Source organism: Triturus cristatus, chromosome 9 (assembly GCF_964204655.1).
Source record: "Triturus cristatus chromosome 9, aTriCri1.1, whole genome shotgun sequence".
NCBI lineage: Eukaryota > Metazoa > Chordata > Amphibia > Caudata > Salamandridae > Triturus > Triturus cristatus.
In genome coordinates this window covers 156,651,877-156,677,735 of record NC_140592.1, presented here as the reverse complement: position 1 = coordinate 156,677,735, position 25,859 = coordinate 156,651,877, and the positions used below count along the sequence as shown (strand labels likewise).

The window sequence follows — 25,859 nt, the reverse complement described above, 5'->3', positions numbered from 1 at the left end:
TGAGCCAGCAGTACTACAAGCGTAAGTCACACCTATACTCATACACCAACATTTGAGAATCTAGCCCACAGTGCTTGCAGTACAATCTTATGTACATGTTGTATTACCACTAGTGTTTCAAAATGAGGCTTGATTTATGTACCCCAAGCTTTACTATCTCTTACCTTGTTCAGAGGTACCTGTGTGCTTGATTTTACAGTAGGAAAATGTGGAATCAATTAACAATTTGCCATTTGCTTCCAGTCTATATTGTGAAACGCATAAGTGAAATGTCAAATGATATTCTATGCTGACCTGCAATAAATAAATGTATCTCAATTATCAGGTTATTACTCCTTTAGCCAAGTGTCAGACCTTAAATTCTGTAGACTATTAAATGCACGAACGTTTGTGCATGACTTTTCCCCCCGCCTCATTACGATGGCGGGGGGGGGGGGACCCACCCGATTGCCTACTGGGGGGAAAAGCCAAGGAATATGGTGCGGTGCCTTGCCAGGCACCGCCATCTATATTATCATTGTAGCGGTGAACTGCCTTTCCATGGCAGAGACTCCACAATGGAAAGGCAGGCAGTTTTGTCTTTGGGGGCCCGTTGCGGGGGGTGGGGGTGCATAGGGGGGGTGCCATTTGCATGTACAAGGTGGCAGGCACCACGCGGTGCCTATCACATTGTGCATTCAAATGCACAACATGCATTTTACACATTGTGACGGGTGCTGCTTGCAGCACCGCCCGCCGCAATTTTTAAAATGCAGGATGTGCCCGCCAGTCTGGCGAGCGCATCCTAATGCCACTTGCGGGACTGCCGCGACAATGGCGGACGGTCCCGTTTCCCTCCGCCCGCCATCGTAATAGGCTCCTTAGTTTTCCAGTGCCATTAGATGGTGTAAGTCTTGATGGTTGTCCCATTACACTTTTTAGAAATCCATTGAATAGAGAAAGCCTGGGTTTCAGTCAAAAGGAACATGGACGCATGTGCCATGTATGAATGGGTACTTTAATAAAATGCGCAAATCCCTATTTTACCAAGGTGATGTACATATTTTCATGGAAATGTATCTGTCGCTCATTTATTATTAGATAGCCAAGTACTACAGAACATGCAAGAACTGGATGTCAATTTGACTCCAACAAGTTCATCATTTAGGCCTACAGCGTGTTGTTAATGGTCCAGCACTACTAAATACAGCAGGCAGCATCTGTACAAAGGGGAGAATCCTAAATCATATTTCCTTAGATGAAGGAGTATTCATTTGTTTGCCTATATAGACGTAACACAAGTATTATTGATCACAATTCACATGCACATGCTCAATAGGAATAGAAGCTTGAGAGAAAGATGTGTTTATGGCAACACAACTGCTATTCTCTTGTCATCATATTAAAGGTAATGCTAGTGCAACTGAACCAAAATGGTACAAAGTAGCATTGTTCCATACCTTGCCCGTCTACTACTTTCTAAGCAAATAGAACATAGGAGTTTTTCCACGTCTGTGCAAATTCCTCTGTGTGGCATAACAAAGGTGGGCCCTCTACCTCCTTACACACCAATAGCTGCTGCTGTTAGTATGTGGAAGAGTAGCCCTTCAGCTAAAGGAATCCCCCCTATTCATACCTGTAGCTGGAAGTAACATCTGCCATTTCCTCTGAGTTCCAAATATGCCCCATGCTTTTATCAATCGCTGGTTTTGGAAGTCCACTGAAACTACATGGATTTCGGCCAGGCAATATACAGCAGTAATTTGGAGAGGTCAGGAGTAGGACCATAAGGAAGGGGTAGGTAATCAAAATGAAATGTGACAAACCAGAGTTAGAAGTGTGCTTTGCATTGGCTAGTTGGACTCCTCACTGGTAGAAAAAAAAAACTTTGGTTGTTTTTTAATACAACATCATTCTATAGTAGAAGAGGTAGGCTATTGTTTGGAATATAATTGGCAAGGGTTTAATAAGGTTTAGGGTAGCTATAGATTGGATATATCTCTCAAATGACAACAAGGTGACTGTTCACTAGAGGAATTATTTAGCTAAACGTGTTAGCCACCCTTGATATTGAATTGCTGCTTCCACAGTAGAATCTAAAGTTCTCTTGTGATCTTGTAATGGTCCATCTCAGGCGATCAAAGCTGGCAAAGTATTTCAGTTCCAATAAATCAACATCCTTATTTTGAATGCATTTTATTCTGAATTGATTCATGCTTATGCCATAAACTGCCATACAATTGTGTGATAGGAGTTTATGTAATGTCTTCTTTAGAACTTTGATTAAGTGCTGCGTGTTGCTTTGTGTGTTGCCTGGTAGCCCCTCAAGAGCACTCAACAGCACAGTCAGTCATAAACAGAATGCATTTAAAGGGAAGATTGAATTGAGATGGAAGCATTGAGAGGGTCTCCTTTTCTCATTCCTTCAATCAATGCCACAGAAAGGCCACTTTTAAACGACTTCATGGAGACAAATGGACACAGTGTTGTCCACAATCTTATTATTCTGTACAGTCTTTTATAATAGTGATTGTATCTCATTGAGCTACAGCCCGTGTTTGTATTTATAATCTTCCTCACACACGCAGTTTTCAGAAAACAGTCTGAACTGTGCTTACTTCGAGACTCAATTTTAATAATCTTATTACGGTATTTTGTACTATTTGTTGATATTCATGGTGAAAGTGCCTTCTTCCCTTCCCGACTTAGACAGTGAGGCAGCTGTTGAGAACAAAAATATAGACTATACTGATATTCTGGGATTATTAATGTGAAATATCCACTACTTACAAAGGTTGCAGCATCACCCATTACTTGCATACAATCTAAACTCTTTGTTTAAAGCTAGAATAAGTTCTATGTATTTGCAACTCTCTGATCTAAGGGAGCCAGATATTAGTCATCTGGCTAGTAAATGGAGTCAGAAATTTGGAACGATCATTGACTTATCCAAAATTACATTAGCATTGGATACTCTGGAGAGTTCTGTACATTCTGTGAATCTTAAACTGCAACAGTTTAGAACATTATGTATGCTATATTATACACCAGAGAAAATCTGTGGGTGGCAACAACCTCTACGAAGATCTATCACTGGGGGCGGGGATAGGACATGCTGCCCTAAATGTGGTCAGAGGGCAGCAGACATTCTTCATATGTTTCATACGTGCTCTGGACTATTTGACTTCTGGGAAAGGGTTACGTTGTTTGCTGGTCAATGTTTGGGGTCAGATCTGTCGTTTTCTACTAAGGAGGTTATTTTTGGGCGTAAGAAGCATGATAATAATGCTACAATGCGTTTTGTGACCATTCTATTAGCTACTGCACACCTTTGCATTGAAAGGGGATGGATTAGTCCTAATTCTCCTACCTTATCAGAACTCGTCGCTCTTTTGTAAGATAGCTATGAAAAAAACGGGCGATGGCAAAAATAAGATCTATTCGCTCAATTCAAAGATTCGAACAAATATGGAAATACTTTAGCACTAAATAGGGTATTTAGCACATATCCATATACTTCATGTTTGGATTTAAATGTATTTGTACTTCTGTTCTGTGTTTTTTTCTTGCATTCTTTTCTTTTGTATTGCTTCTGTTTTGCTCTGTCTGTCGCTCTTATTTGAATTTGAATATGATGTACCCTTCGTCAAGAAAATATATATATTTTAAAAAAAAACAAAGGTTGCAGCGTGATGCATATTGGCAAATATTTGATTAAAATACGTCACTTGTGCATATATAGGTACATAATTTATGCTTTATTCAATTTAATGATCAGATCACTTTTGAAACCCATGCTTCAGGGGACACAATCATTACAATCTTGGCCGCAATTGAGATTTTTTCTGTCCCAGTAGTTTGCTTCTTTTTTATCAACTCCCCAAGAAGAACCATATTTTTTTGATGAAGTCATCACTGTTAGTTAATTAGTTTCACTTTTGTATTAATGTACATGGCTTTTCTCATTGTACTGGTTTTTAAAAAACATGTTTTACATGTACTTATTTTTAAACTGTGTCCTATGCACGAACATTTACTCATTCTCTTAAGCGTATTAATTAATTGTATTCTTCATACAGTACCGTACACTGCTCTTGGTGAAATTATATAACAATTCCACATTTGTGATCTTCCTATTCTGGACTCAATGAAATCAGGCAATGGAAGGCGCCAGTATGTCTGTGTTTATGGAAAAAGTGTAGTTCACCAAATAATGTATGACCACTCGGATCAACTCAGTCCATTGTTACATGTTTTACATAGCCTTAGGTGATGATTGCTGTATGTTATTACCTTCAATGCTTAACTATACAGGGCATTGTTCTTCTCAAACCTTAACACACTTTTTTGACCAATGTTGTCGTCACTGGAAGGAGCTCCACGGTTGCCTGCCATTCACAATATTACGCAGAAGGGGGTCATTCCACCAATCAACCTATCTCCATGTTAATCCCTTTTAATGTCTCAACCAAGCACACTCATCAATAAGGTAATCTTGCACAACGTTACCACAATCCCAGCCAATCTAAACTATTATATGTCTATCACCTGCGTTCATCTCAAACCCATGTGATCCCTGACTGCGGGTCTATGTATATGTTGAAAAGGACCGTTGATAAAGAATATCTTAATTGAATCAACTATGTAGAGGTGTGGTTTTCTAAAAACAGGAAAATATCCGTATTCCCTGCATGTTCTCTCTACCAAGCATTTCCATAAGCACTGCAGCCTAATAGTGCAAGTTACATGTGTTAGGTAGGTATTTGCAACACTTACTGCACAGTATATTACCATTGTATACCATGGTGAGAAAATGGCACGTTATAGTATTACGTGCATTTAAATAAACAAATGCATCATCAGATCACATTTGTTTTGCAGGGCAAAACGTCAACTCCAAACATCTGCAATAACTCATCACAGCAGGGTATCTGACTAAAGTCTGCACAGAGATTCATATGAGTATATTATAGTCGTTGCGCATCTATATGCCCATGTGCATGGCAGGGAGACACAGCGAAAAGCAGCTGGGGAAAGCGGAGGAGGTGCACCTTTACAGAGTGTGAAAGAGCAAGGGAAGGGGTGCAAATGATAGAGAAGGATAATATGAGAGAAGGGGCGCAAAACATAGAGAAGGATAACATGAGAGAAAACTGAGGGACAGGGAAAGTGTGAGAGAGCAGGAAGGAGTATAGAATAAAAGACATGCAAAGAGTTCACGAGAAAATTTAAACCTATTGTGCCGTATTACACAAAAGGCGCATTTTCACTGTTTGCACCGGGTGCACCTTTTAACCCCTTCGATGCTGCGCAGATTCCGCCGCTGTGCTGACGGAATCTTGCGCGGGCGTGGTCATGACGGAATGGTTCCGTCATGAGCACAGCTCAACCGTGGGTCATGACGGAACCATTCCGTCATGAGCACCGAAGGGGTTAAAAGGTGCGCCCAGAGCAAACAGTGAAAATGTGCCGTAATATGATGAATGCGCTGCCCCCAGGGCAGCCACAAACTCACGCTGCCCCCAGGGCAGTGTATTCAGGTGAAAAAAGGATAATTAAAGGATGATTAAATACGCTCCATGTATTCACAGTGCAGACAGCAACCTGCCTGCACTTTGAAGGAGGTTTAGAAATCCCCTTGCAGGCGGGTGCAGTGAGTGACTGCACCTGCCTGCACGGGGATGTCGGGGGTCCATGCAGAGGGCTAGCATCAGGGGATGCATTGACAGTGTACCATCTTTTAGCTGGCACAATGTAAGTTTGCGTCCTGAGAGCTTCTTTGCCTCTGCGCCCGTGTCTGTAATACAGCACGGTTACAGAGGAAAAGGGATTCCCTCATTTGCATGGGGCATGCCGCCATGCTAATAAGGGAATGCCCTCTGAAGATAAGCTGGCACTCTTTGTGCACCACAATATCGGTATTACAGAAGGGGCTGCACAAGGGTCTGTGGCCCCTTCTGTTATACCAAAGTGCTCCGGGGGCACACAAAGTGGGTGCTAAAGCCCGTTGCGCTCCCGAGGCACTTCTATAATATGGCCATGGGAGAAAGGAATAAAAGCAGGGTGAAAGACAGAAACGGGCAGACGAAGTAGGGAAAACGACGGAGAGAGAGAAAATCTGATGAACTGAGAAAACGGAGTGAAAGGAAAAGTAAAGAGAAGAACAAACGGGAAATAAAGAAAGAGATACAAAAGATAGAGCTCAAAATAGTAAGGAAGTGAAATAGCAATGTAAAGATTATGTGCACTTTAATAGGATCTTTTTTTCTTGCTCCCCTGTCCTAGAATATATTCGAGCTCCATTAATTTCTGCAGACTGACTCAGTGACAGTTAATACAAAACGTGCACAAGGTGAATGAGGTACTGTATCATCCATCAGCTTCAGTTGTTTGAACGTGAAAGCATCAAACTAATGGAAGCACACCTGTTCACTTACTCGGGCAACGAACGAGAGAGAGAGTCAAAGTGATGTGGCATTAAGCTGCTTGGAAAAACACCTTCAAACCAGGAGGTGCCCTAAATCTGTAAACCCAATACATCTGCTTCCCCTTGAAGGGTAAGCAGCAGTAAACATCCCAGCAGGAGATGAATCGCAAAGCGTGAGCCCCGCTGTGTTCATTTAAAAGGGCAAGTATCGCTAATGCTGAGAGTGGCGGAGGCCCTCTGGTGGATTGTGAAATGGAATTACTCCGCGGACCTGTGGGGCCCTCCGAGCATCCTGTGATTTTGCGTGGTATGGAAATCACGATTTCGAGGTCAAACGGGCGATTAAAGGAGTTATTTCTTTAAATAGCTGGGCAGAAGCTTTTAAACTGCTCTGCTTTGTTTCAAATAAAGAAGACTGCATTCGTTCTTTGGTAAGACTCACTGTTCTATGCATTCAGTTCATACTGTCAAAATTAGAACATTTGGTTAGTACCTACATTCAGCTATAACGTGGGTATTTATTATAGCACCCAGTTTTATGGTATGTTGTCACATTTCTGACAGAATATGTCTGTATGTCATATTTGCATATCTGCACTCATTCATATACATTTTTGTTTTCTGGGAAAAACTGAGTTTCAACTGGTATGTTTCCGCATTAAATTAACCAAAAATTGACACAGAAACTTGTAGGTTTTAGAGCAGCAAGGAGCCCTATGTAACACAATACACAGCTGAAAACAGTAGCATTGTACATTTTACACATTTACAGCTGCTTTAGCTTCATAAGGAAATCTGGTAATATTTTAATTCCCAGCAAGCAGTGAATCTGTACATCTACTGGCCTGGCACTCATGATTGACTACAGTGGGCTGTGGCGGCTCCTCCGCACTGGTGGAGGAGTGTCGCCCCACTGCCTGGCTCAGAGCCAGCAAACGTAAATTAAAACGATGCTCTCGCATTGTTTTATTTGACATCTGCGGGCTCTTGGCCAGTAGAGTTGGGAGGGGCAGGACTTAGGCATGGGAGGAGTTAGGAGGAGTACTACTAGTACTCCACACCCTAAGTGCGTAGATGAGTTTTAGCCAGCCGTTTCAGGCCGACCAAAAGACATATGCGCACTTTTTTATTAAGCTATCAGGCTGGAGAAACCCCACAGACTCCCTGGTCTGAGCAGGGTGTCTTTCTTGACTGCTCAGACCAATCCCCATGCTGCTCTGCAGCACGGGGATTGGATGGGAGTCTGGGTCCCAGGGGCTGCTACTACCCTGGAAGTGGAGAGGTAGCGAACGCAATGCTGAAGACGGCCCGGGACGTGGCAGCAAAAGGTACGTTTATAAATGTTTCTTATTGTAATAACCACCCTTTGCTTATGGCAGTCGCTGCTGACAGTGGGAGCCACATAAATACCAATTGTGTCCAATTTTCTAATTTCCAAAATAAAAGTAAACTATAATCTGCTGTTTTCTGTGCTCATGTGTACATGTCTACAAAATTGGAAAACTGGGTGCCCTATTTAAAATCCCACGCAGCAGCATGATGCTAAATTACATGATGTCAGTTTTGTTTTCACTGATGAACATCATGCATGGGTCTCAGAGACATACTTAGAGGAGCATACTGCACCAAAAACACTTAAGTACACCTGGCATAAGTACTATGTGGTTTATTTTGTTCTTGTTAAGAACATTCTGTTATTATTGCAGAGTGGATTCATTTAACATGCACCTAACCATTATTACACCTATTTAAACTGAAATAGCGAGTTATAATCTGTTGAAACACTGGTAGTGGAAGTTAATTGTAAGGATTTCTACTGAGACATTTGGAATATTATGCAATGTTTTTATAGTATGCCCTCCTGAGCAGCAGAAAAAGTTAACATCTCCACTCTGCACTGGGACCAAAACCCCCATAAGATCAGAAGGACTATGAGAACTCTTGAGCCATTTAGTGTCCTATGGTTTTCAGGCTCTTCATTAAGTCAGGGTGGTAACCATTTGCTTTAAAATTATGTTAGTGAACTGTGTCAGTCCCTTGACCTGTGCCTGGCTGGTGATATTTGTTTAAATGAAATGTGAAGTCTTCTTAATGATAATGCAGGTGAAAGTCATTTCTGTTGTCACCTGCTCACTGGTAAAACCCTACAATAACTTATCTTCTATGTTGTTGTATTGTATTGTAATTGCATTTATATAGCGCTGACTACCCCTGACAAGGCGTCAAATCGCTTTTTTGGCGAGTAGCACGCTACTCGGGAACCCATAAAGGATTAGTGTTGAATTAGCATGGTGAAATATGAAAGTAATTTGAGTGGTAGAAACGTTAGTCAGTTATTTGGATTCAGAAGGATAGAGTAGGGATAGAGGAGGGAAAAAGGTTTGCATTTATATAACACGCTTGTTACCCCTGATGGGGTGCTGATGCGCTTTTTTGGCGAGTAGCACGCTGCTCAGGAACCCATAAAGGATTAGTGGTGAATTAGCATAGTGAAATATGAAAGCAATTTGAGTGGTGGATATTAGTCCGTTATTTGGATTGAGAAGGAGCGGGGGGGATAGAAAAGGGAAAAAAGGTTTGTATTTATATAGCACTTGTTACCCCTAATGTGGTGTTGAAGCACTTTCTTGGCAAGTAGCACACTACTACGGAACCCATAAGGATTAGTGTTGAATTAGTATAGTGAAATAGGAAAGTAATTTGAGTGGCGGATATGTTAGTCAGTTATTTGGATTGAGAAGGGTAGCAGAGGGATAGAAGAGGGACAGAAGTTTGTATATATATATATAAAGAGCTTGTTACCCCTGATGGGGTGTTGAAGCGCTTTTTTGGGGAGTAGCACGCTACTCCGGAACCCATAAAGGATTAGTGGTGAATTAGCATAGTGAAATATGAAAGTGATTTGAGTGGTGGATATTAGTCAGTTATTTGGATTGAAAAGGATAGTGGAGGGATAGAAGAGGGAAAAAGGTTTTCATTATAATAGTGCTTGCTACTACGAGGTGTTGAAGCGCTTTCTTTTGGCGAGTTACACGTTACTCTGGAACCCATAAAGGATTAGTGGTAAATCAGTGTAATGAAATATGAAATTTGAGAAGTGGACATGTTAGTCTGTTATTTTGATTGAAAAGGATAGTGAAGGGATAGAAGAGTGAAGGATTTAGACTTTTTTCTTTTTTTTTGGAGGTAATAGCAGTAGTGGGAGGCTTGGGATGAGTAAAAAGTGATATGGAGGGGAAGAGTCAGAGGGAAGAGTTTGGAAAGGCTTGTTTTGGGAGATCAGTATAGAAAAAGAGGTGTCAGATGGTTCAAGGAGGGGTAGAGTAGGGGAGAGTCTAGAAAGGGCTATTTTGGGGATCATAGTAGTGGTATGGGGTTTGTGATGAATGAGAGAGAGGATGTAGAGGATATATTGATACAGGTATAGGGTGAAAAATAGAGTAGTGCATTGGAAAGAGTAGTAGAAAGAGGTTTGAGATGAGTCAGAGAGTTGAGTTAGAAGATATATTGAGAGAGGTATAGGGTGAGAAATAGGGTAGTGAACTGGATATGCTGAATTAGAAGAAAGTAATAAATATATACATCCACAAGTACATGGAAAGTTTATAGATGCATAAATGCTTTTTTTTCCAGCATGAGGTTTTGCCACCTGATTGGTGTCCTCCACCTAAAAATACACCCTTTCTACACCAAAAGCCTTTCAGCTCACTAGGAAACCCCTCCTAGAGATTGTGCTCTGCAGCCTCCCCCTGAAAAAAAACCTTGTTTGCCACCTTCCACTCTACATGTGGTCTTCCTGCTGTCTAGTCCTGCATCGGTGCCTGTTTGCACCAAGCCAACAAACAGTTAATGAACAACTGACTGCCTTTCCAAAGACCCATCGAGATTCCGTAACCCCAATGGTGCAACCCAGAGACGGCGCTCCAGGTGCAAATCAAGTCTGACCTAAGACAGTCAAACCCAAAATACAGTTTCACAGTAGCAAACAACTGAAAAAGCCCAGACTAAAGGTACCCAGAAATAATTGAAAACTCTGTATTCTCAACCAGCAGAAATGGAAATATCGTCCCATTGAGATATCCAGAGCTCAATAACAACAGGCTGGCGGGAGTCACAGACACTCAAGGATATGGAAATACCATCTGAAAAATAAAACTAGGACCAAAAACATGTGTGGGCATATTACTTCACCAAGAATAATGTTATAGGAGCAAGGACATCTGCGGTAACCGTGATAAGATGGTCCACGCTGGCTGTGACCCCACAGGTGGTACACCATAACTACCCTGTGCTTCACTGCAGATTACAAGTGCAAAGAGGTGAGGTGATGATTACGGTTAAAAAACTTTGGGGTCCTTAAGACAGAAACAGATATCAATGATTGCAAGCACCAACAGAGTAAAAGGATGGTAGATTCCTACCGTTGTGCTAAAACCATGAATTCAGGCAATTATAAAAATACAGAAAATGCGTACTCCTACGATGCGACCCAACTAGATGTACCTAGCATGTATGAAGGTGTGAAGCCAAGAATTTCTCTAGGACAAGGTCAACCCTATTACCTGAAGTGAGAGACGGTGGGACCCCGTCTTGGTCTCGAGATTGACACCCCGCAAGGGATGTCAGACCACTGTGAGCTGGAGTGACTGCGTGCAGGAACCTCAGGGATCAGGAATGATCCTTATACATAGTTATTATGCAGGAGATGGTGTCCTGCTGTGATTCCAAGAATCCTCATGCATAATGAATGGAGTCAGTTTTCAGAGATAAAATTAAAACATCCATTTCCATGCTCCTCGATAAAAATGACTTATTTTCCCCGGCAGTCAGATCAGTATCTGGAAGAGCTAAGGGGGGTTTGAGTATGTTTGTAGATGTGAAATTACAAGGTAAATGGAAGAATTTGGCCTGGGACTCAAAGGTCGTTTAAGGATTAAAACTCTGAAATAATTCCTTCAGGGTAATTTTAATAAATTTCTACAATGCAATGTCAAATTTGCAGTGTGCGTGTAGTTTTTATGAACTAAGTACACGGCTAGAAAAGACACGAGGGATGGGGATGGCTCAATCTCAATTGATTTTAGCAGGAGATTTTAATTGTTACCTGTGCCCTCAGTTGAGGGTGGCACAGGATGACTGGGTATCCTGCCCATTAAGGAAAGGCCCTCATCTGGAGCACACCCAGGTGGGAAGAGAATTTACTGGCCTACTACACTCATACGGGTTAACTCACACAATGGATGTGATAACTAATAAAAGGGATAGACTGGTACCCCCTACATTTAAAGGGAGAGGTTGTCACTCGTTCATTGATTTTATCTTTGTCACCCCCTTATTAACCCCTTCGACGCTCATGACGGAGCGGTTCCGTCATGAGCGTCGGTTGCGCTGTGCGCATGACGGAACCGCTCCGTCATGGCCCCGCCCGCGCTCAGAACCTTCAGCACCGCGCGGAAATCCGCGCCGCGCTGAAGGGGTTAAAAGGAGGTGCACTGAGATTTTATATTGAACATAGCGTGTTCAGTGATCACAACCCACTTATTCTAGTGCTTGGAACGCAGTTACAGTTGCAAGTGATGGATAGACAGGTAGGGTGCACGGAAGTTGTTGCTACGAATCAAGGTAGAAGGCTCAAATGGGCCCAGGTTGATACTGGTACTTTTAATGCCTCTTTATTTGATAGAGGGCAGCAGGAAATAATGAAATGCCTAGATTTAGGTGTGGAAGGGGCGGAACTAATCAAGGCCTTCATGAATATTGCACATCTGGTGGAAAACTTATTGAAGTCTCCTTCACGGGGGTTTAGTGGGGTCCACCCAAGGTGGTTTGATAGCCAGTGTTCGGAGGCCCTGAGAAAGTTAAAAGGGGCACTCAAACAGAAACCTAGAGATAGGGAACATGTAGCTGCTTGTCGCGCAAGCTATAAGTTAGCTGTCAAAGGAAGAAAGGGGAAGTTACAATGTGCTACATCGGAAGAACTCACAGAGGCGGCAGAATCGAAGGACTCTGCCCGCTTCTGGAGAGTAATTAGCAACCCCTGTTTCTCGGACCCAAATAAGCAGGGGCTAAGTAACAATATCTTGCCAGATCAGTGGCAGGAGCATTTCCAGGGACTTTATAAACATCTTGCTAGTCAGGTTGAACAGCAGACCCCAATTATGCAGCTAGGTAGTAACCCAGTTGTCTTTACGTTGGATGAAGTAACCCTAGGAATAGAGGGTCTGACGAGGAACAAGGCGCCAGGGCCAGACGGGATCCCACCGGACCTTTTTAGGTCTAACACGGAGGTCTGGGCCCCTCTCCTAACTAGGGTTCTGAATGCAGCAATAAATACAAATATGCTAGCATCTTGGTCCTCTGCTATTATCGTGCCGATTTTTAAGAAGGGCAACAGGGATAGCCCACATTGTTATCGGTCGATATCTTTGATAGATGTCGCAGTGAAGGTCCTGGGGCGGGTGATCTTAAATAGATTGATGGATTGGGCAGAGGAGACACAAATTATCACGGATGTGCAATATGGGTTTTGCCCTGGAAAATCTGTTGTAGATCAGTGTCTCAACCTGTACCTTATCACCGCAAAATATACTATAGCAAAGGCTGGGGCGCTATGTTTAGCCTTTATGGACCTCACTGCGGCCTTTGATCGTGTGAATCGCAATAAGTTGTGGACTCTAATGAGGGACCTTGAGGGTAGACATAGCATTAATACAAATCCTTTAGTCACTGCACTGAGTTTTTTAAGTATTCTAGTGGGGTTAGACAAGGATGCGTTTTAGCGCAATTCTTGTTTACCATATATATTAACGGGCTCGACGCCAACTTGTGTAACATCGAGGCTGATATACCTAGAATAGGTGATAGAACAGTTCCGGTTCTGCTGTACGCAGACGATGCGGTGCTTCTTGCCCGTACCCCACATAGTTTGCAGCTTCTAATAGACGGCTTTGTGAAATTCATGGATCACTTGGCCATGTCCTCTAATCTTACAAAATCATATGTAATGGAGATGGGAAAGAAGCCTAGTAAAAAATATAATTATACTATAGGCTCATACACCTTAGCCAAAGTCCCAGCCTTGGCCTATTTGGGTATGTTTTTTGACAACAACCTGAACTTCAAACATCTAATAGAGGAAAAGTGTCTGACTTTGAACAGGTCCATGGGTTCAATTGCAAATTATGCTCAGAGGCTGGGGTGTTGGACACCAGGCGTGATTTTAAAATTATATAATTCCATCTGTTGTGCTAAAGTCTTGTATGGGAGCGAGGTGTGGGTATTTGTTAAGCCCACCAAACTACAAAGGGAAGAGAATAATATCTAAGGCGGATGCTGAAGGTCCCACATAGTACGCCAGCATACTGTGCACATGAGGAACTGGGAGTTAGGTACATATCAGATAGTGTGGGAGTGAAGCCACTAATATGTTGGTTGAAGATCTGGACCAATGCAGAGGAGGGTCTGACAAGGCTGGTAGTGCAGGATTGTCTATCCCTAGAGTATGCGTGGAAAATCCCATGGTTGAAATATGTTAGGGATTCCTTTGTTAACTTAGGGTGCACAGATCTGTTTGATAAACCAGAGACAATAAGATCCAAAGATAAAGGTGATAATAAAGCGCTGTATCTAAAGTTTGCTATGGCGCAGCGCGAAACCGTGGAATTGGGGAAACACTCAGTGAGAGATCATATCTTAGTTAAAACATCACAGGGCATAGAACCATATTTAACACTAATGACAAGTGCCCATGACCGATTTTTGATCACCCGCTTTAGATTAAATTGCATCCATCATTTATTGGCAGTACCGGCAGGTTTTATTATAAATTTAGAGGAGGGAGGGCCCTGCGGCTGCGACAATAGGTCTACGCAGGACAACCTTCACCTAGTTTTACTCTGCCCATATTATGCCTTCCCCAGGAAATTGTTTCTGAAAGGCCTGTTAAGGAACGCTGCATTCAGGCAGGCATGGGTAGCGTTGTTGTTTTTAAAAATTTCAACTGATGTTTTTACTCTTTATTGTGTGGTAAACTTTTTAAGAGCTGCTTTAAAGCTACATATAACAAGGGGGGATTGAGCATTTGACTGAGTTTTATTTCTCCGTCAACACACAGTAAATGATGAAATCGCGTAAATGATATTTTATTTTAGCTTATTTTAGCCAAACGCATCCCTGTGAAACATTTTTAATGATTATTATTTATATGCTTTTATGGTTTGTGTATCAAATTGAATAACGTTTTTTCCATCATCGACTACATTCACTTATAAACATTATTTCAATTAGGGCACTATCAACACATGTTTTAGTACATCATAAGAATTCATTTTTGTTCTTTAATCATAAAAAATATTATAAATCTATTGATATGTGCATGCAAATCATTGACCTTTCACCTACAAGGTCAACAATGTACTGCATGTGACAGGGGAGACAACTGTTTTGCTCTTTGACTACCTGATATGGCACCTTGCTGCAGGATGCAATGATATTTTATTCCATTTCGCTACTGTTCGCAGGTTTCAGGTAAAGTATTTGAGATTCCAAATTTATTATTGCACAGTCTGAGTTATTATATCCTAAAAAGAGAATTGTCTCATATAATTCAGCTAAAAAATTATCTTGATGTGGAAATTGCAACCCATACCATTTGCTGAAATGCACACGTGTATGTTCATACAGTCCCATGATAAGAACTCTAACATCATATTGAGCATGTGAACCTGACTAAGGGGCATATGTATCAAACGATTTTTTAATCGCAAACGCTGCGATTCGCAAAATAACAGCGTTTGCGATTAAAAAATCGGTAATTGGGATGTATGAGGCAAATCCCATCGCAAAATTAAGGAATTGCTAATTTAGCGATTTCTTAATTTTGCGTAAGCATTTAAGAAATCGCAAATTGCGATTTCTTAAATGATATGTAAAAAGCACCCAAGTTGTGCGAATTATCCTTAAGAAATCGCAAATTACCACCAACTTCCAGTTGGTGGTAATTTGCGATTTCCTTTCAAAAAGCACTTTTTTGAATTTTACAAAGTGCCATGTGGCGCTCATACATGCCCTAAGGGCACACACATGCTAATTTCAGGGGTGCATCAGGGTGTAATCATGACACCCTTGCACCTTTGAAATTATTCTCAAATTGCGATTAGCAAATTGCGATTTGCTATTTGAGAATTACTTCCCATTCATTCCTATGGGTCTCCTGGCCCATAGGAATGAATGGGCAGGTATTCCTTAATTGCGATTTCGCAATTTGCTAATCGCAATTAAGGAATTTTAAGAAATCGCAAAAAGTTTGCAATTTTTTAAATACATCCCGTTTTGCAATTCTCAAATAGCGATTCTTTAAAAATCGCTATTTGAGAATCGCAAATGGTGATGTTGATACATATGCCCCTAAAACATACAATGGATGTAAAGATGAAAATACATTTGATTTTAAGGTGTGACATTTTCAGACCTATTTCAGACACATGTAAAGTATCCTCCTAAAATGTATGCTGAAACATTAAAAAAGGACATCTACATGAAACAAAAGTCAAATGGCAGCATCTGACGCCATCACATTTCAATTAAACATATAGCAAAATGGTATAAATTAATTAATGTCCAGAAGATTGAATCAGAGAATAAATAAATGAATGCCAAGGATGACCGTCTAGCTTTTGAAAAGCAGGCACTTAAGAAATTCATGATATTACTCAAATGGATCTAGCAGCAGCTTATTGAAAATATATGCATGAATGATGTGTCAATAACTTGCAGCCATGGGTTTTGTTTCCTTGATGCCTTTAACCGGTTAAGATGACATATTGAAAATAAGTTCAATGGCCAAGTGAGTTGCGATTGCCTCAGAGCTCTAATACTCTGTCACAAACATGATGGATATGCTGTTTGATGTATTACAAATGCATTATATCCTACGGCACTTGTAATATAGTGGACAGGATATCCATCAATTTTGTGACAGAGTATCCCATCCACCAAACTCTAAATTAGACCCATTGTCTCTTATTGCTTGTTTAAATTCCAATGTTGAAATTTTATTAAAGGACCCTATTGGTAAAATAAAATGTAATTTCATGGACTGAATGATGATCTTATTTATATGAACTATGTGTTTTGATATAGTGCGGTTTCTGGAATAATACAAACAAAAAATATCATATATAGGGGTGGAGGAGCCTAGCGCGCAACCAAGATGGCCGCGTAGGCTTGTGGCTCCCGAGGGCCTCCGCAACCTCCCACGTCTATCCTGTCATAATCCTGATTTTTTCGATGGGCTTCTGTTTATGATCTAGCGCTAAGGTGCCACTCGTTTTCCGAATCGAAATTGGACTCCGGGAACGTGTTTTTTGGTGATCCGAAGTTTGTGACCTTCTCCGGCCTTGGTGCCGAACTCGGGTTGGTGAGGTGCCCGGCTGCGAATTGAACAACAGCGGTATGCTAGGCTGGGCTTGCCCCGGGCCCCGTGCTTTCACTTTCGGTTTCGAGTTGAGCCACTGAAACTGATGCGTGGGACATTGGGAGATCTGCGCGGGGTATGGAGTGCAAGGCCTAGTCTTGAGCTGTAAATGGACCTCTCTCAGTTAGCGGCCCGGATCTCCTGGCCTTCCTCCGGGTGCTGGAGGGTGCTGACGTTGCTGATCGCTGACGATGACGACGAGAGTAGACGGCGACAAATCGAAATCCAAATCTACCCGGAGGGGAGCCTATTCCCAGGCCAACAATATGGACCGCTATGCACAGCCAAGGGATCCCCCAGTGGATCGCGCAAGTCGCCTGAGCCGCCCAAGGAGGCCTCAGGCGCCTCATCCGAATTGACCCTGTTGGATGTCATGGGGGCCATTGAGGAGATGAAGGTGACTGTGAACCAGCAATTGGACACTCTGGCTAACAAATTGGACTCGGTGCTGATCGATGTCACCTTGGTCAGAGCGGATCTGTCGAAAACCAATGACCGGGTCGACTCATTGACCCAAGCAGCGTCGAGCCTAACGGTAGATGTGGCCGCCTTGCAGACGACGGTGCGGCGGCTGCAGCTCGCCAGTGACCTGACCGATCGTCGCCTCGAGGACTCCGAAGGCAGGGCCAGACGGAACAACGTCCGCATTATCGGCGTGCCCGAACGGTCGGAGGAGTCTGCTGTGGATCTTTTTGTGGAGGATCTGGTGGTGACTCATCTAGCACCCAAAGGGCTGAGCAAGTTCTTCGCTGTGGAACGGGCCCACAGGATTCCGGGGGGTGCGCCCAAGGTGGGTGCCCCCCCGCGGCCTATCATTGCCCGACTTTTTAATTTTCGGGATAGAGACGCTATCCTGCAGGTGTCGAGGGTGGCTGGGCCACTCCGATTTGAGAACTCTAATGTTAGCTTTTACCCAGACTTTACACAAGCGGTTCAAAGGCAACGGATGGGGTTCTCGGCCATCAAACGGCGCTTGAGAGACATGGAGTTCAAGTATGCGATGCTATTCCCGGCTAGGCTGCGGGTCGAATTAGATGGTCGCTCCCACTTCTTCGACCGGCCGGAGGCGGTGGTAGAGTGGCTGGACGCCCTGCCCAAGAGTCGGGATCGGGAGGGTCGGATGGCGGAGAGCGGAGAAGGTTTGACGGAGTAGGAATGGAACTGTGATCCTGGTGATGGACGGTAACGTTTTGCACCTGTGGCTGCACTGGACTCCAGTTTGTAACGTTTTGCCCCATGGTATTTGGAGGATGCGGGGGGCTTGCTGGGGCCCTTTCCTCCTTCTGGGTTTTTTTTTTGTCTTTACTCATATTGGGGCGACAGGCACACTGCAGGTTGGGGGGGCTGTTCGGGCTCACGCAGGGGTGCAGGGAGGGGGAGTTTTGTTGGGGTTGATGGGGGGGGTTGGGGTTTGTTTGTTTGTTTCACAAGGCGGGGTAATATTTTTTGCTGTGCTATTATGATTGTGCTCCCCGGGAGGGGGATATTTTGTGCTGGGAGGGATGGGGGGTAGGGGACTGAGACTTCTTTCCTGGAATGTGAACGGGCTGGGGGACAGGATTAAGCGGGGGTAGTCCTGCAGTTCCTGAAACGTATCTCGCCTAACATAGTGTTCTTGCAGGAAACGCACCTCATAGGGAACTCTTTTCATGCCATGAACAGACGAGGATATCGCCTCCTGGCCCATTCTGGTTTCACCTCTGGCTCGAGGGGAGTGGGCATCTTAGTCAGGACCTCTCTCCCGCTGGTGGTGGATGAGGTGCTCCATGACGACAGAGGGCGCTACACCGCGCTGGTGGGGAGGTGGGAGGGTAGATTGATTTCGCTGGTCGTGGTCTACGTGCCGCCGGGCCTGCAGACGGCCACCTACGCTGATTTGGGGCGCCTGCTGCTTGGGCTCCTGGGGGGGGTGTTGGTACTGGGGGGGGACTTTAATGCGGTGGTTTCCGGTGTTGGGGATCGCTACCCCCCTAGGGACCTCCCTCGGGCCCAGAACTGGCTGGGGGGCTTTCTGGATACCCTAGGACTGATAGATTGCTGGCGGTTGAAACACCCTGGACAAGCGCAATATACCTTCCACTCCGGGGCCCACGGTAGTCTTTCGAGGCTTGACTATATGCTAGTGCCTGCGGCCCAGGCGGGGATGATCGGAGAGGTGCGACACTTGGCGCGCGGTATATCTGATCACTCCCCCCTTTTGCTACACCTAGATATCGCCCTGGGGGCAGAGGGGAGGGTGGCCCCGATCAACCCCTGGTACCTCCGGAACCCCACGATTCGTGCAGACCTGGTTAAGTCTTTGGAACACTATTTTGATGATAACGGGGGGTCGGTGTCTTCCGCCATCTCCCTTTGGGAGGCCTTTAAGACGGTGCTCCGGGGCCAGGCCCTATCTCTCATTTCCCACACCAAAAAATGCGAGGCGCAGGAGGTTGTTCGGCTAGAAACTGAGATCACCGAGTTGGAGAGTGATTTGGAGCAAGGTGTTACGGATGAAAGATTGCATGTGCTGGAGCTTAAGCAGGCCGACTATAAGGCGCTGGTTACTGAATCTGCTAAGAGTATGAGCAGGGAGCAACAGGGGCGGTTGTACGATATGGGTGATAAGGCCGGGAAGTTGATTGCCTGGTTGGATAAGGAGAGAGCGAGTCGAGTGGTGCCGGAGATTGAGAGGGTGGATGGTGTGCGTGTGACGGACCCCGGTGACATTGTTGATTGCTTTGCGGAGTATTTTCACGGGGTCTACTCTTCGGTCTCAGAGCGATCGGAGGAAGACTCTCGACTGCTGCTTCGAGATGTCACTCTGCCTTCCCTCTCTGATGAGGATAAAGTATTGATGGATGCGGCCCTATCGCCAGATGAGATTGCTTTGGCCATTCGCTCCATTGCCTCGGGTAAGGCCATGGGTCCTAACGGACTTCCTATTGAATTGTATAAGCTGCATCCAGATGCGATCGCCCCGTATCTCCGGGACATGTTCCTTGAGGCTCAGGCGGCGGGCTCCCTCCCTTCTGATCAACGCCTTGCTACTATTGTTGTTATCTATAAGGAAGGGAAGCCGCGGGATCGGTGTACTTCTTACAGGCCTATCTCTTTGTTAAACGCGGAGCCCAAAATCCTCGCCAAGGTGCTGGCCAATCGTCTGATCCGGGTGGTGGGCGACCTGATTCATCAGGATCAATCCGGTTTTATACCCCATCGCAATACCGCTTTGAACCTGCGGCGATTGCATGGCGTCCTTGCTCGCGCCCCATTAATTCGAGAACCGGCCATCTTGGCGTCCTTGGACGCTACCATGGCGTTCGACACCTTGGAATGGCCATACATCTGGGCGGCGTTGGCGAAGTTTGGGTTTGGCCCGGGGTTTATCGGTTGGGTGAAATTGCTTTATGATAACCCACTGGCACAGGTAGTGGTCAACCGACGGGTGTCGGCTCCCTTTGTTTTGGGTAGGGGCACCCGACAGGGATGTCCACTGTCGCCCCTTCTCTTTGCGCTTTGTTTGGAGCCCCTTGCGGAATGGTTGCGGTGGCACCCCTCGATACGTGGCCTTAGATGGACGCCGGAATATGAGGATCGTTTTTCCCTATATGCGGACGATATCCTCTTGTATCTTGCATCTCCGCGCAAATCGCTCATTGTATTGGTGGATGTGTTGAGCTCCTTTGGGCGCAATTCCGGATTGGTAATTAACTGGGCTAAGTCTTGTGTCTACGTTCTCTCCGGGGAGGCCCCCCCCCTTCCGCGGGGGTGCCCTATCCAGATTGCGGAGTCGGGGTTCACGTATTTGGGTATCTTTATAACTCTGGATCCGGTGGCCCGGTATGAACGGAATCTTCTCCCCCCCCTTCAGCGCCTACGGGCGGATGTGGCGGGTTGGCGGCGGCTGCCGCTCTCGCCGCTTGGCCGGGCAGCATTGTTCAAAATGATGTCGCTACCACGCTTTTTGTACGCCCTGCAGAACACTATGGACGTAGTGCCAGCCCGTTATTTTCGGGAGGTGGAGTGTCTCCAGCGTCGATTGTTTTGGGATGGGCGGCCGCGGATTGCTCTTGCCAAACTGACTCTACCGTGGTATGACGGGGGGGTCGCCCTCCCTGACATTAAACGATATTACTGGGCCTCCCAGTTGGCTGCCGTTAATCACGGGATGTATGGCCCTGCTTTGAACCCGGCTTTTGAGATGGACAAATTGCTACTGCCAGGCGGAGACTATAATCGAGCACTATACTCGAGATCCCTTGATGCGAGGTTGACAGGCCCGACGCGGGTCGCGGTGCAGGTGTGGCATGCAGCAAATGCGGCGATGGGGTGGAGGGATCGCTTGACCCGGGCTACGCCATTGTATGCGTCCCAGCGTTTGGGTTGTCTGTATACTACGAAAGGCTTCGAGAAGTGGGATACGATTGGTATCAGCACAGTAGGGGATCTCTGGAAGAAAGGGAAATTTAAGACGTTCGAGATGCTGAAAACGGAATACCAGTTGAATGATAGGGAATACTATCGGTATGTTCAAGTTCATCATGCCTTGTGTTCCGTGTTTTCAGACGTGGCGTCTATTCCGGAGCATTCCCCGTTGGAAGACAGAGTATTGGACGGCTATGTGCCGGATAGCACCATTTCGTTGATTTATAAAAAGCTTATCAATGATCGAATGGGTTTGCTGGCCTCATTGCGGGAGGCATGGATTGCCGACGGTATAGAGCTGGACGATGAGGATTGGGTGTCAGCGGTGGCCTCCCCGAAAGAGGTGGCTATCCCGGCCCGATTGCAGGTCGTCCAGCTTAAGATACTGCATAGAGTGTACGTCACGGGGCCTGGTTTGATGCATATGGGGTATTCGGTGGATGGTTTGTGTAAGCGAGGCTGTGGGCTATTGGGGACTTTTCTCCATATCTTGTGGGAGTGTCCGGAGGTGACTCGGTTTTGGTGCAGAGTGCATGCAGTGTTGGAGGAAGTCACGCATGTTGCCTTGTTGCCGGAGGCACGTAGATGCTTGCTGAATGTCTGGGAACCGACTGATTATAATGTGACGCAGACGCAATGCGTGACTCTAGGCTATATGATAGCGAAGCGTGACATCGCACAATTGTGGGGCTCACAGAGGCCGCCAACGGTCTCCGAGTGGAAGGAACACATGGACTGGTGTATGTTTAGAGAGAAAACGGTGTATGTGGCGAGAGGCAAGCCTGGGAAGTGGATTAAGGTGTGGGACCCTGGAACTCCTATCGCGGAGGTATTTGCGCCCCGCCCCAGACGCGTGAGATGGCTCCCGCTCTGTCTCCCTAGCCCCCGCATTCCTGTATGCTCCTGCGACATGCAAATTTGTCGCTTTTGCCTTGCCCCCCTTCCCCCCCCCTCTGTCTACCCGGGTTGGTTTACTCCCTCGATACGAGGAGCACATGTTCCTGCCATTAACCTTCTCTGCCTTGTGTGTTTGATGTTTTCTGTTTTCCAAAAAATATGAAACCTTTCCTGTTTGTTTATGGACTGCGGCTTTGGCTGACTGCGATGATTAGCACTTTAGTAACTCTTTTGTTGCCTCATTGATGTACATATTAAGTCATGCCTAGGTTTACACTGCGTTTAGCGGCCGGCCTGTTGGTTGTAGGCCCATACTTGTATCTTTTCGAAATTGTAATAAAGGTTTTTAATTAAAAAAAAAAAAAAATACAAAATTGAAAAAGAAAAAAAAAAAATATATATCATATATATGACAGAAAGACTGACTTTATTCTCGCTGCATTGTGTTGTATATGACCTCATGTTACCAGGCTCATTACAAATACAAATCTGGAAAACGAAAAGTTAGTGGTGACACAATGCTATGGCATGTTAGTTTAACGACATTGTGATTGTATGGGATGCATTTATTGTGTGCTCATTTAGTATATTTTTAGAATTCATTACTGACACAGTAAGGGGCTGTACTTTAAAGAGATTTGCCTGCCTCTAGAATGGATACACAGTGCATCTCAGTCCTTAGTACAAGAATAACTTTCAGAAATATGTTGTGGATCATTTAATGTATAGATGAATAAGCAGCTTTATTATTTTTAAAATGTTGAGTAGTATCAGAAAATTATTTTGTGATGCACTAATTTATTCATTCTCAACTCATGATGCTCAAAGGTTGTGTGACTGAATTACAATAATAGAATGAATGGCCAACCTCATAGAAATGTAACATGGTTATATGGAAAACAATATTAGTGTATTTAAGGTGAGATAAAAATATTTTAAAACATTGACAAAACATCATTGCTACTCCGCACATGAAAATTGCTTTGAACAACATATAAATACATAAGTAACAGCACACCACTCATATCAAAAAACAATAGAGACATATACATGGATCTCAATGGGCAGTTCAATAAGAGGGGTTTTAACAAATTTCAGATCCATAGCAAAACCAACCTTAACCAGTATTATATTTATGAGCCACTGCACAATATATTTCTTTGGAAGACCATACTGTGTTTATATTATTGAGTAAAACAAGTCCACAAACTCTTCAACAAAAATTGAAGAGTTAGAAAACCTTTAAAAAGGAACATTAGATTATGATAATTTTGCATTTTAGGTGCAAATGCATAGATGGTATTGCCAATGCATTGACAATAATAAAGCATTGGACTGAATCTTGTATATAGCTGTTTATAGACTTCAAACAATGGAAAAATGCATACTATCTTTAAACGACTTATAAAAACTGGCAACAATACCAGTTGAAGCTTTCATTGAGTTGAACTGGGCAAGTCAAGTGACATGATGGACCATTTCATGTCTTGCCGCTGTATCAAATTTGTAACATGGTACACATGCATCAATGCATCAACCTTGATTTCTTGGAACGAGAAACAGTTCATTGAAAAGTGTTTACCTTTTGAGCCTGAGGTAGCTGAAACAAAACAAAAAAAAACAGAAAGGAAAATCAATTATTATATTTAAATATATGTTAAATGTGAAACCTATTTTATGTGTTTTGATTCATTATATTATCTTGATTTGAGCTCCCACCTCGTACATTTACTGACAGCAGAGTACAAGACTGTATGACAACCAAAAGTGTCAAAGTAATGGGATGAAATACTATTAACACAATATAGAGACAGGTGTGCTTTTTCATAACAATGCATCAGTACCGTCTCGTCTTCATTAAAGAGATTTTCTAGCAAACACTAATTATACACTTGCAACTGCCTGTGGATGCAATGGATAAATGTAAACTAAATCTTAAGAATGGACAAAAATGTTCAGTTATTCTGAAACCTTTTAGCACCCATTCTTGAACCTTATTCAGTCTAAAACCATACAGGGAGGTACAAGTACTGTAGTCCTATCATGAGGTCAGAAAGACATTTTGTGTAGTTTGGTGCTGATACACATCTAAAAGGGCTGCATCCATGCCAGATTTTCATGGCAACCACCTAAACATAAATAATTTTCATGTATGTATATCTTATACTGATATTCTAAAAAACCTGAATATAATACCATCCTCTTGGGTCTACATTGAACATCCTGGGGAGTGATTCAATTATGTTTGAAATTATTTAGTGCTTATGATAGGTCCAGGGGAGTTAGGTTCATGATAAATCTTCAGATTAACAAATTAATTCTATTTAGAACAACTATGTATCAATTATATATAAATGTATCTGAGAAGTGAATCCTGGAAATCTGGCATAGAGCTGGTCCTTCACATCCAAAGGTGAATACACCTTGCATATGTGTTCTCACCCATTCTCACTTCACATATTTCATGTTATTTTCTATGCAATATTGTGTCATAAGCTATGTTCCTTAAAATATTATTCATAAGAGCATTCAAAATGTTTCTTAATTTTTTCCAGTTCTGAAAAAATGATATTCTCAAGTGTGTTCCGGAATCCTCTAGCATGATATTTCTTAGACACCTTTGCATGTGAATGACAATGACATATGTCAAGTTAGCTGATGTAATCAAAATATGAAAATCAACAAAACATGTTAAGTAGAGCTATACCAAGTGATAACCACTAGGTAGGTAAGAACATTATGAAGGACTCTGAATACAGGAGAAGTGAACTTATCTAGAAAGGTGAAGACATCAGATAATTGTTAACATACACAATTAAAGAATAATCTTGTTTTACCATTTTCAATGTGATTGTGGAAGAAATTGATCAGTGTAGATATCAAGAACACTACTTAACAGTATTTTAGACTGAAGAGAAATTAAAAATAGATTTTGGATTTGAAATTGAAGAGTTGTGCATGTTGATGAAATTAACATTTTGTTAGGAATTGGTGATGGACAAAGTAAACAAACAATTCTATATATATATATGCACTGCTGGGCATTATTTTTTAAGCAAATGTGGTAAAACCTCTAGTCACTAGTTCTGATTATGACAAAGTCTTGGAACTTACATTTTATCAGACAATGGTTTAGTTATTTTCAAATTGAATTTTGGATGTATTTGCATTGAAGACAAATACATTTCCTATGATGTCAACACAATGCAAGTTGAAAATTACAACATTTGTAATGATATACAATTAGTTTTCTATATGAATACATAATAGTAAATTGGGGTCTCCTACTGATTAATACAAAAGCTAACGCTCAGATTTGCATATCTATAAAACAATTACACTTGGTAAAGTGTACAAATGAATAAAACACATTATTCTCATTTGTATTTAAATTCTTTAGCAAACTATTTAAAGAAGTAAATTAGAAAAGTTTAATTGCATACCGTTTATAGTACTGCAAAGAATATGCCAAGAGAAAGATTTGATCAAAATACAATATTTTTTTCACAAAAACAAGCTGTTCGCTCTGCATAGATACTAAGTGTAGGTAGAGGAAGAGATAACATTAGATTTATTCATACAAGGGTTTCCTTTTACAGTGTTTTCTCTTACCTAATCTCTCTCCTTTAATTTTTCCCTTGTAAATCGTATTGCAATCTCAGCTACCTATATTAT

General features: G+C 43.2%; 1 protein-coding gene across 3 annotated transcripts in view; it reads right to left on the bottom strand.

Annotated features, from left to right (window-relative positions):
• CACNA2D3 (calcium voltage-gated channel auxiliary subunit alpha2delta 3) overlaps nucleotides 1–25,859 on the bottom strand; it is a 2,334,275-nt gene that overhangs the window by 966,784 nt on the left and 1,341,632 nt on the right. For 2 of the 3 annotated variants that reach the window (XM_085624637.1, XM_085624639.1), the window contains exon 14: nucleotides 23,767–23,784. The exons of the other annotated variant lie outside the window; for it this stretch is intronic. In XM_085624637.1, the coding sequence (XP_085480763.1) occupies nucleotides 23,767–23,784 (18 nt within the window). The remainder of the gene's footprint in view (nucleotides 1–23,766; nucleotides 23,785–25,859) is intronic. 3 annotated transcript variants of the gene reach the window in all.